This window comes from Sarcophilus harrisii, chromosome 4, assembly GCF_902635505.1.
Source record: "Sarcophilus harrisii chromosome 4, mSarHar1.11, whole genome shotgun sequence".
In the NCBI taxonomy this organism is placed as follows: Eukaryota; Metazoa; Chordata; class Mammalia; order Dasyuromorphia; family Dasyuridae; genus Sarcophilus; species Sarcophilus harrisii.
In genome coordinates, this window is record NC_045429.1 from 349,786,237 (window position 1) to 349,803,844 (window position 17,608).

The 17,608-nt window shown below is 38.2% G+C and overlaps 1 protein-coding gene and 1 non-coding gene across 9 annotated transcripts in view; both read right to left on the reverse strand.

Moving 5' to 3' along the window:
• Positions 1-17,608, reverse strand: part of TEX14 (testis expressed 14, intercellular bridge forming factor) — a 141,901-nt gene that overhangs the window by 94,969 nt on the left and 29,324 nt on the right. For all 8 annotated transcript variants that reach the window (XR_004233887.1, XR_004233889.1, XR_004233888.1 and 5 more), the window contains exon 3: positions 2,509-2,623. Coding sequence is in view for 5 of the 8 variants with exons in the window: in XM_031966493.1 (XP_031822353.1) it covers positions 2,509-2,623 (115 nt within the window). In the remaining 3 variants the exon portion in view is untranslated. The remainder of the gene's footprint in view (positions 1-2,508; positions 2,624-17,608) is intronic.
• On the reverse strand, positions 3,626-3,842 carry LOC111720480. The gene has a single exon (XR_002770155.1). It is a non-coding gene; the product is annotated as a small nucleolar RNA U3 (small nucleolar RNA).

Below are 17,608 nucleotides of genomic sequence, written 5' to 3' on the forward strand. Positions count from 1 at the left end.
TGAATCAAGTTATTCTGTACCACACCTCTGTGGTAGACCTCATTTTATTATTCTGATAACTAATGTGGTTGAAAAAAATCCCAACAACAAACACACACATTTAGGGTTGTAAGATAACTGTCATGTTGGCAGTTTGTCACCCTCTTCTCTTTTCTCCATTACTTAGAAATTTAGGGCCTGAGCCTCAGAGAAGTGACTTGCCCAAGGGTCCCACAGCTTGTAAATGACAGATATGATTTAAACTCAACTACTGCATTTTATTGTTGTTCACTCATTTCAGTCCTCTCCAACCCCTCATGATCCCATTTGGGATTTTCTTGGCAAACATAATAGGGTAGTTTGCCTTTCCTTTTATTGCAGCTCATTTTACAAATAAAGAAACTTAGGCAAACAGGGTTAAATGACTTGCTCAAGATTACATATCTAGTGTCTAAGGCCAAATGTGAACTCAGATATTAAGGACTTTAGATCCAGTATTCTATCCATTGTGCCTGCCCTACTGCCTGGTTCTGAAAGGCCTGGTAGTATGGGTCATCCCTTGGATACCAAGAAATCTAGGGACAAAAGAGATGAAATTAAGCTTACTTCTGTAAAATAGTTTGCCACGTGTAACAAGTATTTTTAATTCAACAAGTATTCACTAAGTGCTTACTATGTGACCGGTACAATGGGAGATACTGAGAGATACAAAGCAAAAGTGCAACAGTCCCTGATTTTAAAGACCCAGTCTAACTGGAGAATGTATACATACGTACGTGTGTGTGTGTATGTGTGTATATTCTGTGTATATGTGTACATATATATATATATATATATATATGAACATATTATATTCAAAGATAAATAACTTCATATTAAGTAATTTAGAGTGAAACTATATCACTTACATACAAAAATTCAAATTATGTAGATAATGAAAAAACAGATTTGGGGAACACTGGTTTAGTCTAGATCATGGGCCTCCACACTTTTTTTGTCATCTATTGAACTTAAAAACTTTTAAATGCAAATCCCCAATATATGTATATTTATTTATAAATTATTTTAAAAAGCAGTGACACCTAACAAGTAGACTGCTGGTTCTAAAACTAAGAAGAACTAGATTCATATTCTGCCTTTGATACACAGTGGCAATGACATGTCGGTCTCACAACTCATGTCTACAAGAGTTAAAGGAGATACAAAGACATGTTTGAGCAACATCTCCTCAAGCCTATAGAACTCCATATGAGCAGTTACAAATGCCGGCCCTGTTTATGTCACACACTTCACCTCTTTGAGCCTCAGTTTCCCATATTGTAAAATTAGGGTTAGACGACATGGTTCTGAAACCTCTCTAGCTCTTATACAGGCACAATGCTTGAGGCTCACTTCCACTGTGTCCAACACAACACAAAAATGCAAGCTGGAGGAGCTGGGGTCTGAGCCTATTTTTTAAAGTTTCATTTGCCAGTCACCAAGTGATTTCCAGGTTATATTGGCAATGAGAGGGGAGAATTTTCCCAATGGCACCTATATAGTAGGGATGTTTTGAGAACCTTGATAAGTTATCATTGTTCAAGGAGAGTGTTGCGAGCTTACCCACATGCTGGAAGTGGTAAAACGGGAGTACTGGCAAAAAATGAGTGAAGTGTAAATGAAGTTTTATTGTAAATAAGTTGTATAATTATCTATTGAGGCACAAATGCAATTAGAGCTATCTTCCCTTCCCTCCAACAGAGGAATCACATAATTTTTACAACCTTTTATAACTTTACTTCAAAGACCACTACTTTAAAAATCATCTTTATCATACAACTTTACAATATCTATACTAACAACAATATTGCTTAGTATAGCTTTCTCTTCTAAACAAAAGGCAGGGACTGCATTAGCTAATCTCCAGTTCCTCCAAAATCCTATATTCTCTGTAATCCAGGTCCTATACTAAGACAAATTAATATTACATGTTTAATATAATAAATAATGTTCTGGAGGCCCCTTTGATTTTAGGAATTTTTGAACTACTGTCACAAAAATAAGTATAAATACCTCATCCAACCTACTGCTGGGAGAAAAAAAAATCTAGTCAGGCTTAAGAGTTAAGGATTTGAATTTTGCTCTCAAAGCTCATTAATCCTAAAGAATGAAGAATTGATGTTTTATTAAAAAATGAATTCCAAAAAAGAATCCAAGAAGGAATTATTGTACTAAATTGTTGGTTCTAAACACTGACTTTTACATTTTCTCTGAACTGGGTTATAGAACTTGTTTTTAAATGGATTTTAATATATTGATTAAAAAAAAAGTGCAAATGCTCATGTTAATTACAAATATCTTATCTATTCAGTTTAAGGAGAACTAGAAGGACATCTTACAAAGTTTTGGTGGGAATTCTGTAAAAGTACTTCATAACAAATATTTCATAATTCAAATTAGTTTCTACCAGTCAAGATTATTATTTTCTAACATGATGTTCCAAAGATCTAAGACATACAATCTTTTGCATCATAATTGCAAGATACTTACTGATTTGGGTCTGATCCATAATCTACCAGGACATCAACTAATTTAGGAAGACCTAACAATGCTGCAGTGAAAAGTGCTGTCTGACCCAGGGAATTTACAGTGTCAACATAAATTCCTGCAAAGTAAATGAAAAAATGACTGAAAACAAATTTCATGAATTGTTCTTTGCTATTCAAGCATAATTTTAAAGTTTTATATCAATCTCATCATGTGTAAACTGGGATTAATGTTTTATTCATTTTCATAACTTTCTTCATCATGTTAGCCAAAAGTTTAACAGAAGTAAACAAGAATCCAGTTGAATTTAACATGTAAAACGTGTTAATTTCCATCAAGAATTTTTTTTCTGTATAATGTCTTACATTAATTAAAATGAAATCGTTAAAAACATTTTTTAAAAAGCTTAAGAGGAAGAAAAAAAAAAAAAAAAAAAAAAGACAAGGAAGGAAGCAATGTCCTAATACTTCACATTGAAGATTTGCTGAAAATCAGCCCCAGAGGATAAAAATCCAAATTACCAACTTTGTAATTCATGGTTAGAACATTTTTTAAAAATTCAACTTTATTTTGTTTTTAGTTCCACATTCCCTCCTTTTCTCTTTCACTTACTGAGAAGGCAAGGAGAAAACCCATTACAAATATGCATAAACATGCAAAATAAATTTCTGCATTAGCCATGCTTCAAGAGAGAAATAGAAGAAAAAAGTCTGTCCATCAGTTCTCTTTCTAGAATTGAATGGCATGTTTCATTTTCAGTTTCCTTATCAGGAAATTATGGTTGGTCATTTTGGTGTTTCAGAGTTGATAATCTTTACAATATTGTTACTGTATAAATTGTTAAGTTCTGCTCACTTCACGTGAGTTTACGCAAGCCTCAAGTCTTGACAAGTTTTCAGAATCGACACCATATCCTATAGCATCATGGTATTACAACATATTTATTGAATCTATTATTAAATAATTTACCTTATTTGACAAGTATATCCTTCATTTTAGAGCCAAAATAATATTTTTCATAGAAGCCAAAGCCTTTTACCTAGGAGCAAGCAAAATGAATTCGCAGGCAATAACTAAACGAAACTGTAAAATGCTGTTCTTTAAAACAAAATCAATGAGGGCCACTCAGCCTGCGTTCCCTTCCTCTCACCCAACCCGAAGGAAGGGAAGAACGATCATCAATGGCAAGTGACAGCTGCTGAGAAGCAGCACCACAAGCCAGCTTCACGCTCAGAAGGGAACGCTCCAGCTCCTCCTCGTGGTTACCTCCGTGCTACACTTTCAGCCACAATTCTCTAGTCACATACTATAGAAATGATCCCTGAAAGTATAGTCTTAAAGAACACTACTCTGACGTGCCCGCCACAGATGATCCCGCACTCTGTTAGCTTACGGCTACTTTTCCACGGAACCCCGACTCCCACCCCAGTCGACGTTAGGCAGCTTCTCCGACACTCACAAGAAGGCACAAACCCCAAGTAGCTGTTCCCCTGACCAAAAGTGGTCCCCAACACTGAAAGCTTCATGAGTGCTAATTAGCATACTGCCTCCGGACAGCCAATCACGTGCTGCAGCTTCCTTCCTCCCGTCCCTAACACTCAGTCGCCCGGACAGAGGCTGGTCCTGGAGTGACTCTAAAAAGACACCTACTTCCCCAGTAGATCTGTATCATCTGATCAAGTTCTGAAATACGGTCGAGACCCGTCTCCGAGGGCACCTGCACACGTAGGAAAACCTACACTGGCTGGGCTCTTCCCAGAGGGGTCTAAAGCAAGTGTCTTATGCGCTCAATCCTCAAAGAGGCAAAATTAACACCTACTTTATTAAGTAAAGTCCTTTCTAAACCTAATGGATTATGATCAAGACCCATTTTTATTTTCACTTTTAATGTAAAAAACAAATAACAGGACACTGCCTCAGTCACATTAGGTGTCCCTTATGGTCCTCGTGTATTTTAGAGTCTATTACAATACCCAGTAGGAGAAAATGGCAAATGAAAATGGCAAATCATTCCACCATTTTTGCCAAAAAAAACCCTAAATGGTGCCGTGAAGTCAGACACAATTGAAACGACTCAACAAAAACAAGACTACTGTATGATTACTTTTTTTCAGTGCTTTGATCTTGAGACATCAAGGAAATACTTTGACTATACTCACATCCCAAGATAAATAAAAAACATAACTGAGATGACAGAGCTACGGGCAACTCACCATGCTAGAAGAAGGAATACAAAGTGACAAAGTGCAGCTCCTCGAGAAGCTTACAATGTAAGAGAAGTTACATCGACCAAGGTAAGTAAATATAAATTCCATAGAAAGTATTTGCATTAGTGCCACGGGGATGCTATGAAATGGTCAAAAAGAGCTTCCCTGAGGAAGAAAGCCTTAAATAAGATCTGAAAGGATGATTAAGCTTTAGAAAGATGGAAGGGAAGGAGGAAATAAACATTTACATAGTACCTACTATGTGCCAGCACCTTGCTAAGAAGAGAGGGAATCCTGAATGAGAATCAGATGGTGAAAAAAAAAAAATCTTTTAAATATTGTTTCTCTAGCAAAGGGCTTGGTGTGTTTATGGACAAAAAGTAAGTCATGTGGTGTGAGTGAAGGGTAGAGTAAACTGATTCTAGAATCAGAGGACCTGCTAGGTTCAAATATCACTTCTGGCACTGAAGTTACCCTAGACACATCACAAACCCCCTAGATGTCAGTTTCCTCATCTGTAAAATAAGTATGGCAGACTAGATTGCCTCGGGAGGTCCCTTCCATTATCATCTATCATCCTATTACATGGATTTCAAATAACCTCTCTGACACCCCTCTGAGGACCTTACAAACTCCATGGTTTCCTCATCTTAAAAGGAAGTGATTGGACCTCCAAGATAGCTTCAAACTCTAGGTTTTCAGGGGACTAGTGAAAGCATGAGTGTGAATCAGGACTTTTCTCCCACTTTTCTATTGACTCTGGCTAGATAAACTCCACAACTACGTCTTGAACTTGGTCCTGTCCTATGACATGTTTATCCTTTTATAAGGCCATGTATGCTACTTATTGCTAAGAGTCTATGATTAAGGATAATGCAGCAAATTTTGTTGAACAGCAGTCCCTGTGAGGTAAATGGAAAATAACTATTTAGCTTCATGTTTTGATATTTTATATAACAGTAATTATAAGTTACTATCTTTTTTTAAATGTTTTATTTTTCTGGTTACACATGTATATTAGTTTTTTTTAATGCCCATTTCTTCCTGAATCATGTTGGAAGAGAAAAATCGGAACAAAAACCACTTGAAAGAAAAAAAAAGTGAACATAGCATGTGTTGATTTACATTCAATCTCCATAGTTCTCTTTCTGGATACAGATGGTGTTTTCTGTCCAAAGTCTGTTGGGACTGCCTTGGAACCCAACAGAAAGCTATTGTTACACTACATCCATGGAACCCTTTTTCTCCCTGTTTCTGGGGAGATCTTAGTTAGACATGAGTCAGAACTAAGCTTTAAGTTATTTTCCCTAAAAATCCAAGATGGGTAGAGCCAAAGAACTGGGGGGAAAGAGCTTGATTTTTCTCTTTAAAGATCACTCTCACATAGGTCTAGATTTGTATACAAAGCCCACAACTAGTGGCTCATGTGCCAAAAGGTCCTAGTGCCAAGTACAATGTCTGGCAAAAATTAGGTTTTGCTGAATGATAGGAAGCGGACAAGTTCTCTAACTCCTCTGAAACCAAATAGTAGTTGTTCTATATTGTTTATATAAAGTTGAAAGTATATTGTAGGATAAGGATATAAATGAATTAAATGAGTTTAAACTTCATCCTTTAACTATTGGGGCAATAGAGTTTTTTTAATCAGAGAAATGCAATGAGGATTTTGTACAGGTCATATGACATATTGGCATTTCTCTCTGTGAATGAAGTTAGGAATCCTGCTTCTAGGAGATTGTTGTATGATTGGATATTCTGTACTCTGTTTTGCTTGAATAGAAGGCTGTTTAGCTTCAGAGGCCTTCAAAAAAAGTCTGATCTGGCTTAGGCTTTTTGGCCATTTTACCATCAGCTGCTCTCAGGTAGTGACTCCTTTGCTCACTACATCCAATGAAAGACAATGGGGCCTTCTGCCCTCTGAGATTAGGTGACTGTGAAAAGACCTTAGACTTTGGCTTCTACCTTTGTTCTTTTCCATTTTAGGTGAAGGGAGTGGAGTCTCTGGCTTTGTGAACTTTTAAAGATTAGGAGAGACAGTCATAGGAATTTAGAAATCAAGAATCCATGGTGAGTTTTGTTGCCAGTCTAGGAGCCCCCAAGGGTAAAGAAAAATCTTCTTGAGTGACCTTCTTGATGCAAAGCAACAGAAGCTTAGGCTAGGACTCATCTATCAGTCATGTTGCATCTGGACATGAACTTGGTGGGATCAATATAAGAACTGAGCTAGGTTTTGAGACTATTAGCTCCTAAGGATTGAGGTGTTATAGGGAAGAGTATTCTTTTGATATATTAGGGGAAATACAATTCCCTCTGTAAAAGCTAATTGTTTTAAAGTGGTTAAATGGAACTGGGGTGCTAGTGAATGGCCCATAATATTGGGAGAAAATGCCAATGGAGTCTTGAGCTGATGGGATTACAAAGATATCTCCAAAACTCCTCATGGTACCTAAGAGGGCAAATATAGTAAGGCTGGCTCAGGAGTAACATAGAAGATGGGCCCCATGATTAGTCCTTGCATGTCCCCAGGCAGAATCTTTGGCACTTTGTGGTCCTGCAGAGTTTGGGACATCTCTCCCTTGACTTTTCATTAAGGTAGTAGAAGATTCCCAAGCCCCCCAAAGTTATAGCACATGCCTGAATACATGTGATTGTCTAGGAAAGCCTGGCTCTCTCAAGTCCCTGGCTACCTTTTCAGCTTTATTTTTCTTTCTGGACAGAATACCCATTCTGAGAAATGGATTTATTGTCTTAGTAACTAGATAGGGGTGTCGTGAGAGAAGTGGTTAAAGTCTTTATAGTTTCACATAAAGTTTTACAAGCTATTATATTTTTGAATCTTTCCTTATTTGGCTAGAACTAGGCAGACCAAAGGGGTCAAACTTGATTTCCTGTGGGCTGTTTCAGCATTGAAGAAGCAAAAAGATGTTCTCGCTTCATAGGTTTGAGAAGATAGGGATTTCTGAGTGGGAGCCAAAAGCCAAAAAGGAAATGCTTCTCCCTACTTTTACTATTTGTCTTTGTGTCTATGTCTGTCTGTCTGTCTGTCTGTCTGTCTCTCTCTCTCTCTCTTTTTAATTTTAATAGCCTTTTATTTACAGGTTATATGTATGGGTAACTTTACAGCATTGACAATTGCCAAACCTCTTGTTCCAATTTTTCCTCTCCTTCCCCCCACCCCCTCCCCCAGATGGCAGGATGACCAGTAGATGTTAAATATATTAAAATATAAATTAGCTACACAATAATTATACATGACCAGACCATTATTTTGCTGTACAAAAAGAATCGGACTCTGAAATAGTATATAATTAGCCTGTGAAGGGAATCAAAAATGCAGGTGGGCAAAAATATAGGGATTGGGAATTCAATGTAATGATTTTTAGTCATCTCCCAGAGTTCTTTCACTGGGTGTAGCTGGTTCAGTTCGTTACTGCTCCACTGGAACTGATTTGGTTCATCTCATTGCTGAGGATGGCCAAGTCCATCAGAATTGGTCATCATATAGTATTGTTGTTGAAGTATATAATGATCTCCTGGCCCTGCTTGTTTCACTCAGCATCAGGTTCATATAAGTCTCTCCAGGACTTTCTGAAATCATCCTGTTGGTCATTTCTTACTGAACAATAATATTCCATAATATTCATATACCACAATTTATTCAGCCATTCTCCAACTGATGGACATCCACTCAGTTTCCAGTTTCTAGCCACTACAAAAAGGGCTGCCACAAACATTCGTGCACATACAGGTCCCTTTCCCTTCTTTATGATCTCTTTGGGATATAAGCCCAGTAGTAACACTGCTGGATCAAAGGGTATGCACAGTTTGATAACTTTTTGAGCATAATTCCAAATTACTCTCCAGAATGGTTGGATGTATTCACAATTCCACCAACAATGTATTGTAAGGACACTAGTCCCTGTTTTCCCACATCCCCTCCAACATTTCGTATTATCTTTCCCTGTCATTCTAGCCAATCTGACAGGTGTGTAGTGGTATCTCAGAGTTGTCTTAATTTGCATTTCTCTGATTAATAATGACTTGGAGCATCTTTTCACATGGCTAGAAATAGTTTCAATTTCTTCATCTGAAAATTGCCTGTTCATATCCTTTGACTATTTATCAATTGGAGAATGGCTTGATTTCTTATTAGTGTCAATTCTCTATATATTTTGGAAATGAGTCCTTTATCAGAACCTTTGACTGTAAAAATATTTTCCCAGTTTATTGCTTCCCTTCTAATCTTGTCTGCATTAGTTTTGTTTGTACAAAAACTTTTCAGTTTAGTATAATCAGAATTTTCTATTTTGTGATCAGTAATGATCTCTAGTTCTTCTTTGGTCATTAATTCCTTACTTTTACTATTTCTCAAAGAAACATGTCACTTCTCAGAGAAACAGGAGGATGCTTCAGCAGAAAGGACTAAGAAACCCAATAAATGGGACCAGGTGAAAATTTATCAGTCTATGTGATGGATTAGGTCAGGCCCTACACCTAGAAGTCTGTAGGACAGGAAAGGTCAGACTCTAGTTGTTTAAGCTCCAGCAAGTTCCCTGACTCATAGGAAGTAGACAACATTGCTGACCATTGGTCAATAATGGTTACTTCCTTTCCAGTCCAATGAAAAGACTTGGGTCTTTTGCTATTTAAGTAAATGCAACATTTCCAGCTAGCTAGGCCAGGCACATGCTGGGAGATGGGAGCTCAAGCTCTGAGTCTGCGCAGTTGATATGCTTGGGCCTCTCCTTGCAAGGGCAGAATAAATACTTCCTCTTTGTATCTGAAGATGTCTTGGAGTAGTCAATTTGGAGAAGGGAGTCTAACACAGTTATAGGGGCTCATTCTGGGAGCTATGACTTCTCAGAGAGATGGCTAGAGTTTTGATTCAAGGCAGGTGCCAGGTTGGGTTTTCTCTGACTATCCTTGAGATCAGATCCTCAGCCTCCCACTCTGTGAAGTATGGACCTGAAGAGAGGAATCCAAATACAAACAGGAGCACAAGTCTCAAAAAGCAGAAGACCAAGGGCAAGTGAAGTGGCCTGTCAGGTAACTTGTGCCTGTAATCCAGGGGAGAAGGGGAAGGAGCAGTCTCTTCTGCTCTCTCTCCCCAGGGTACTGGTCTATACCCTTGGGCTCTCCTTAGGTAGAAGGGGACCCTGGAATTAGGGCTGGTGAAGGAGTTGACACCTAATAAGCCAGAAGCAAGTCCTGTTAAACAGCACAGAGCAGGGTGCTGTGGATGACTGCTGGATCAGTGGAGATCTGAGTTGAGAAGTCGGCTCTGTGTAGTACAGGATCTCAAGCCATGAGATTGAAGCTGCTCTCCCCAGAGGGAGAAGGGAAGCAGTCCAAACCAAATTTTCAGAGCAATAGTGCACTTAATGAGATATTTCTGCTGTGTGTGGGAAGGTTTGGTCCTCTTCCATGTAATTTTTGACTATATTTGTATCTTTATGCACAATGTCTGTGTCAGGTCTGTTCTATGAGCTAGATTTTGTTTTAAAAAAAAAAAAAAGAGAGGAGGAGAAAGAAGGTCTGACTTTTTTTTTTTCTGTAGACTTCTGCTCTGGCCAAGCTGGGGCTATAGAAAAAGTTAGCTAATTTTTGAGAGCAATGATTGGGAAGTTTGGCAGTTGGTCATTTCAATATTGCAAAAGTGCTTAGCATAAAACAAATGCTATATGAGTGTTAACTTCTGTATTGGATTTAATTGCTTCATATTTGTAACTTTATATGGGTTTTTAGATGTGAACAACATACAATATCAATATTGAGATAATGTTGATGCTGTATCAAAGATTCCACTGCTTAGCAATGCAAGAAACTTTTTAAGAAGTTTGTTAGAACTGCAAGTTCTCTGAAAACGATTATTTCTACCAAGGTCTCCATCTGTCTTCAGCAAATCATTCAATATTTAATATTATTTGTTATTTAAAATTATATAATATTTAAGTGCATAATGGTCTCCTTGTTTAATGAATATGATAACAAATATGATCTGTAGCTTTCTTGAGGTCCCTACAGCAGATATCCCTGCACTAGTTCTGACTGTTTTGCAGGCACACTCAATAGATCATGCACAATAATTTGTAAGTTTTTTTTGTTTTTACATAGATCTGAAGTCCCTGATTAGTGGAAGCTGGTATAAGTGATAAAATCTCTTTGGATTGTAATTGATATCCTTTTGAGCTCTGAATTTGATTGCCTGATAATTAAATCAGTAGTCCCCTATTTCAAGAGAAATTTCTTTCTCTTTGAAATGTTTAGATGGATGACATATCTGGACAAGAGTCAGCAAGACGATATTAGCCTCTGCTTAGAATAGGTTCTTTCTGACTCATTTTCCCAGTTCTTTGTTTTCCATCTGATTATTTCTGAGTCTGGCTAAATATTACTGCACAATAGGCTGTCAAACAAATCTAAGGATGCTTTATCCTAACATGTATGTGCTTTCAGATTGAAGCCTGAAGGACCTGTTTTTTTATTTGTTTGTTTGTTTTGCTTTGCTTTTTGCTGAGGCAATTGGGGTTAAGTGACTTGCCCAGGGTCACACAGCTGGGAAGTGTTAAGTGTCTAAGATCACATTTGAATTCAGGTCCTCCTGATTTCAAGGTTGGTACTCTATCCATTGTGCCACCTAGCTGCTCCATGAAGAACCTGTTTTGATGCTATTATAATTATGCTCCAGTTTTTTCTTCTTATAGCAAATTTCTATAATCAGAGTAAATGGTCAGTAGAAGCCATGAGCCCAAGATAAGTATCCCAAGACAAGTTCTCTACTCTAGATCTTAAAGATGCTTTCTTTTACATACCATTGCATAAAAACTCACAATTTCTTTTTTCCCTTGATGGGGTAAATCCAGAGGAACACAACCCCCACCAATGAACATGGGCAGTATGGGCTAGGTATCTTGATCTACAATACATCCAGGAGACTTCTCTGACTGCAACCATACAAACCATAAACTTCTAGCCATCCCTCCCCCACCCAGGGCTATGAAGTTTTTTTTGGAGGGGGTGGTTGTTTTGTTTTTTTGTCTAAAGGCCCACACTGTCTTATCAGTTTGTTAAAACCCTGAAAGGTAAGCTAATCTCTTGCCTGGCCTTAGCCACTGTACATTTTTTACACTGTACATTGATGGAAGGCAGGACCAGGTCTTAGGGATTTCGACTCTACTAGGATCTTTGGAACCCTATCCAAGACCTCTTGCTTACTTCTCAAAGAAACTTGGTGTTTTGGGGGTGAACTTCCTGCCTTAGAGCTACTGCCATATAGCCCTTCTAATTGAAAATGCTCTTAAGCTCATCCTGGACCAGTAGTTGGAGACTCTGGCACCAATTCCCCCAATATGCTTTGGAGCATTTTTGCCTGTATTAGAGCTTTAGAATTGGAGAAAGAAATGAGAATTAATATTTATACTGACTTCAAATATGTTTTTTCATGTTTTACATGATCATGGGGCTATATGGAGAGAAAGGGGACTTTTGACAGTCAAACAATCCCCTATCAAATATGCAGGGGAACAATTACTGCAAGCTGTCCATGGACCTAGAAAGGTTTCTATCATGTCTTGTAAAGGACATCAGAAGGGGAATTCACTTTAGGCCAAAGGAAACAGGCAGATTCAGCTGCCCGTGTGTGGCACCTGTTTGCCCCTGATCGTGGTACCTTCAATCCCCCAACTCCTGACTCCTGCATTCCCTCATACAGCTGCCAGGCAAATAAATTCTGAAAGGATTGTTAAAAAAGGCCTATATATATGCCCCCTTGCAGGGCCTGCTTTTGGTTTTGTTAAAACCTGTACTAATTGGGTAAAAGCCTTCCCTTGTAAGACTGAAAAGGCTCTAAAGTGTTTGCTAAAGGAGATCATACTCATTTAAGGCCACAATGTTCTACCCATTGTCCCTATTCTTATGAGGAAACAAAAGCAGCAATTTGGAGAAAACATTCTTTGGTATTTATCAGAGAAAAAGCTGTTTGGATGAGAAGCATTCATGATAGCCTCATCTTCCCCCTCCCTCCCCCAAGTCTTCCTCTGGATGGGGTTCCTTCTTAGTGTTCCTAGAAACCTCCATATGAACTCCACTTGTGTTTATTCTTTTTCTTTTGCTCATATTTGGTTCTTGTATTTTAATCTACTTGTGAGAGTTGTTTCTTCCAGACTGTAAGCCATGAAATTCCAACTATTTGGTCAACCTGAAATCACTTGATATCTGATTCTGACATTCAACACCGGATGCTGCTGATGCTGTCAACAAGTCACTTGTCTCCTCTCTCAGTCAGGACGACCCCCCACTGGGCATGGCCAGCTCTATGCCCCTTATTAGCCTGAAGCAGCTCCAGTAGATGAGACCTTTGTCCCTTGGTACCAAATGAATCTGGGTCTGGACTGCTTGAGTAGGGAAGGATGTGACAATGGTCCTGAGGCCTCCATAATGCTGGAGTTCTATGGATAACTGGCTGCCAGATGCCAACCTGTTGGTCTGTGATGACCGAGTTTCCAAGATAGTGGGAGTTTGTAGAAGCAGTCTCCGATTCCTGCTAATTGCTTTAAGTAGCAAAATCCTATTCACCTGCTTGCTTATGTGCTTAATCATTAGAATAGTTCAAGATTTAGCTAAGTTCAGGAGTAGCTAAAGTGGCTCCTAAAAGCTTCCACAGATGTTCGGGTGTTGATTCTCAATGAGAGAGGATAGATTACAGTTAATACTGAAGAGAGGGATGAGCCTGCAGGCCTAGGTAACAAAGATGCCCCAGTGGAAGAAATATATATAAGGATTGGGGTGAGAAATCTTCAAATGTATGAAAAAGAGGAGGGAATGAATGGGAGCAGGTGAAGATTTCTCAGACAGAGTGGATCAGGCCCTAAGCCTAAAGGTCTGTAGGACAGTAAAGGTCAGACTCTAGGTTTAAGCTCCAGAAGTTATGTGACTCACAGGAAAAAGATAACATTGCTGACCATTGGTTAATAATGGTTACTTCCTTTTCAATCCATTCAATGAAAAGACTTGGGTCTTTTGCTATTTAACCAAATGCAATATTTCCAATTCGCTAGGCCAGGCACAATGCTGAGAGATGAGAGCTGAGAGGTTCTGGGTCTGCTCAGGTGTGCTTGGGCCTCTCCTTACAAGAATTGAATAAATGCTTCTTCTTTGTATCTGAAGATGTCTCTGAGTAGTCAATTTGGGTAAGGGGGTCTAATACCTGACCACATACCAAGCCTGTGCTCATCTGCCAAGCCATCCAGGTTTTCTGGCTAAGAAAATAATTCAGATCAGAGATGAAATGAAACAGATACAACAGTTCATCTAAGCGGCTTTGCCTTTATTTAAGGTATTGTTGCTATAAATCAGTTATTTTATTACATTTTATGTCTTTATTAAGTGGGCTATATAAGTCTTTTAGATTTTAAATATCTCTTGTGATGGAAGATTATCAACAGTTTGTCTACAACTTTTCTGGAAAGATGTTAATCACATGGAAACAGTAAAAATTCATTTTTAAAAGTTTCTCTAGAAATTTTGAAAAAACATTCCATCAGTCTTTCCAGACTTTTCTTTCCAGACATTTCTCTTTAAAAAAGAATAACAAAGGCTACAGCCTTCTTTTGAAATGGAATGAGAGTCACATTGGCTAGGATGACAGGAAAAGATAATGCTGAATGTTGGAGGGGATGTGGGAAAACTGGGACACTGATACACTGTTGGTGGAATTGTGAATGCATCCAGCTATTCTGAAGAGCAATTAGGAACTATGCTCAAAAAGTTATCAAACTGTACATATCCTTTGATACAGCAGTGTTACTCCAAAGAGATTTTAAAGAAGGGAAAGGGACCTGTATGTGCATGAATGTTTGTGGCAGCCCTCTTTGTAGTGGCCAGAAATTGGAAACTGAGTGGATGCCCATCAATTGGAAAATGGTTGGGTAAATTGTGCTATATGAATATTATGGAATATTATTGTTCTGTAAGAAATGACCAGCAGGAAGATTTCAGAAAGGCCTGGAGAAATTTACATGAAATGATGCTGAGTGAAATGAGCAGGACCAGGAGATCATTATACACTTCAACAACAATACTATATGATGATCAATTCTGATGGACCTGGCCATCCTCAGCAATGAGATGAACCAAATCGGCTCCAATAGAGCAATAATGAATTGAACCTGCTACACCCAGCAAAAGACTTCTGGGAGATGACTATGAACCACTACATAGAATTCCCAATCCCTCTACCTTTGTCTGCCTGCATTTTTGATTTCCTTCACAGGCTAATTGTACACTATTTCAAAGTCCAATTCTTTTTGAACAGCAAAATAACTGTTTGGACATGTATACTAATATTGTATTTAATTTATACTTTAACATATTTAACATGTATTGGTCAACCTGCCATCTGGGGGAGGGAGTGGGGGGAAGGAGGGGAAAAATTGCAACAAAAGGTTTGGCAATTTTCAATGCTGAAAAATTACCCATGCATAAATCTTGTAAATAAAAAGCTGTTCATTTAAAAAAAGAAGAAATGGAATGAGAGTGATAATAAAACTTAACCCCAGTTAATATGATGGGACTTCCTCCCCATTGAGTGACTGACTCCATGATCCACCTGGGGAGAACTTCTCTTTTAAAATTCAGAGTTGATATAATTATCACAGAAAAGAACCCTTAAGAGATGTGGCCAAGGAAGGAACAGAGTAATGACTATCTTGGAAGTTACCCCCAACTGCATTTTAATATATTACAGTCTTTTCCATATTCAAACTCTCTAAAATTGTCTTTGGGGAAAGAGTTGTAAGAGAGCATCACGAGTCAATGTCAATTTAGATATTTCTTTCTCCTAGAAATGTCTTGGACATAGATTGTTAAGTACAATAAAATTGTTTTTAACAGATTTGGACCTAAATATAAGAGTAGGAGTATTTTTTCTCTTCTACAATCCCTTTGAGGAACCATCCTAGACACAAGCTGAAGAGGTCCTGAATGGTGGGTGTGGTGGAATAGAGAACCTGGAGTATTGATAAAACTGTTCGGGGCATGCAGGAAGAAAGCTGAGATAGAAATCAAGTTTAGCTCCCTGATCCCATCCTCTGTGAAGGTAATCCAAACAGAAATCCAAGTTATGATAAACACCTGAGGTCAAGTTTTCCCTATAATTCTACTTATGCTCCATGCCATATTTGCTATTCCTACTTGGGTCAGTCCACCAGGACACTCTGTCTCATTTTGTTTTTTCCCTCACCCCTCCCCCATGCCACATGGTGTCTCTCACAACCTCACTATGCTTTCTAGTGTTTCTCCTCTCAGACCCCACTCCTTTTAAGGTGCTAAATCCCAACTTTATGGGGTGTTCCCTTTCTCTGAGTAACTGTGAGTTTCACTAAGGAACTTATCATTGATTATTAAAACCCCTTTCTATGGTCTCCCAACTCTTTCATATTTATCATTCCCAGTATCTATTTTATTTCTTCATTTTGATTGTAACCTCTTCCCCTAAATAAATCTACCTTTTGCCAAAGAGAATGGCCATTGTGAATTACTCACATGACTGAATCCCCACATTTGGTGCTTCTCCTAAAGCACATCACCTAGTACCACATCATTTGCTACATTAGCTATGTCAAAGCCATACTTAAAACTTTGTTGGAAAGATTTTCCCCATGACTCTACAGAGGAAATATTATGAACTCTGGGAAATCAAAAAGAAAAGCACCAAAATAGATTGCTTTCATTCTCATTTAAATTGTTTTCTGGTCATGTGTAATTTGGGGCTACAGGTTTGGTACTCCAAACAAAATAAACAAATGTGAAAATGGAATGGTTAATGACTTTATTAGACATCTTATTTTTCTCAAGCTCCTTAACTATCCAGAAGAGGGTAGACTAATCTAAGAATGAGATAAAACTGAGCATTCCTTAAGCTGGACGTATCAGAAGTTTCTTGTAGTATTTGCAGAATGAAGTTCCATACTGAATCCAGAATTTCCCTTGCTATGCCAGAAAACAGACTTAGATGGATTCATATCAACTCCCAGTTTAAAAAAAAAAAAAAATCCAGTCCGGAGATGACCTGATGAAGATTACACTATGTAATTACATCATTTTTGTTTTTATAACCTCTGCTTCCTATGACCACCTGGAACTCAGTTCTATCTGTACTCCCATGTATATATGTCTGCTTACTTAGAAGGAATAAAGTCATGGATACAACCTGTTTTGTCTTTCTTAAGACAAAAACTCTAGGAAACTAGTACTCTATGGGGAAAAAAAGCTGACAAAGAATCTCCTTATTGGTTGCAGAGTTAAAAAAGATGGGCATAAGCTGGGCATATCAGAAATTTCTTTCAGTATTTGCAGATTAGAAGTTCCATACTGAATCCAGAATTTCCCCTGCTATACCAGAAAACCGACTCAGACTGATTCATATCAACTCCCATTCTCAATATCTCTCTCTCTCTCATACATACACACACACACACACACACACACACACACACACAAACATATACATCTACAACATTATCTCCCACCTCAGCCCCTCCTCATCTAAAACAAATATCCTACTTAGGCAAGCCTATGCCTGCTTCTTTTGTGTTTGCTTTTTCCTGATGAACAAGTACTTATCCTGAGAGGGACAAGTCCAAACTTGAAGGTGACCTTGTGAATCAAAGAAGCCAGGAAGACAGCAGTTCAGTGAGACATAGTGCAGGAGCTGCAGCATCAACAGGGTGATGGCAGGAAAAAAGGATACTTCAGCCTTCTGGAGAGAATAGCCAAGAAAAAGCTTGCTCTGTATCTATTTTACTAGCAGACATACAGGCAGTGATTTGGATAGTGTTGAGTCAAAGGAAAAATGTAAAATTCCTAATTAGCAGTTCTACAAACTATTTTATGTTCTG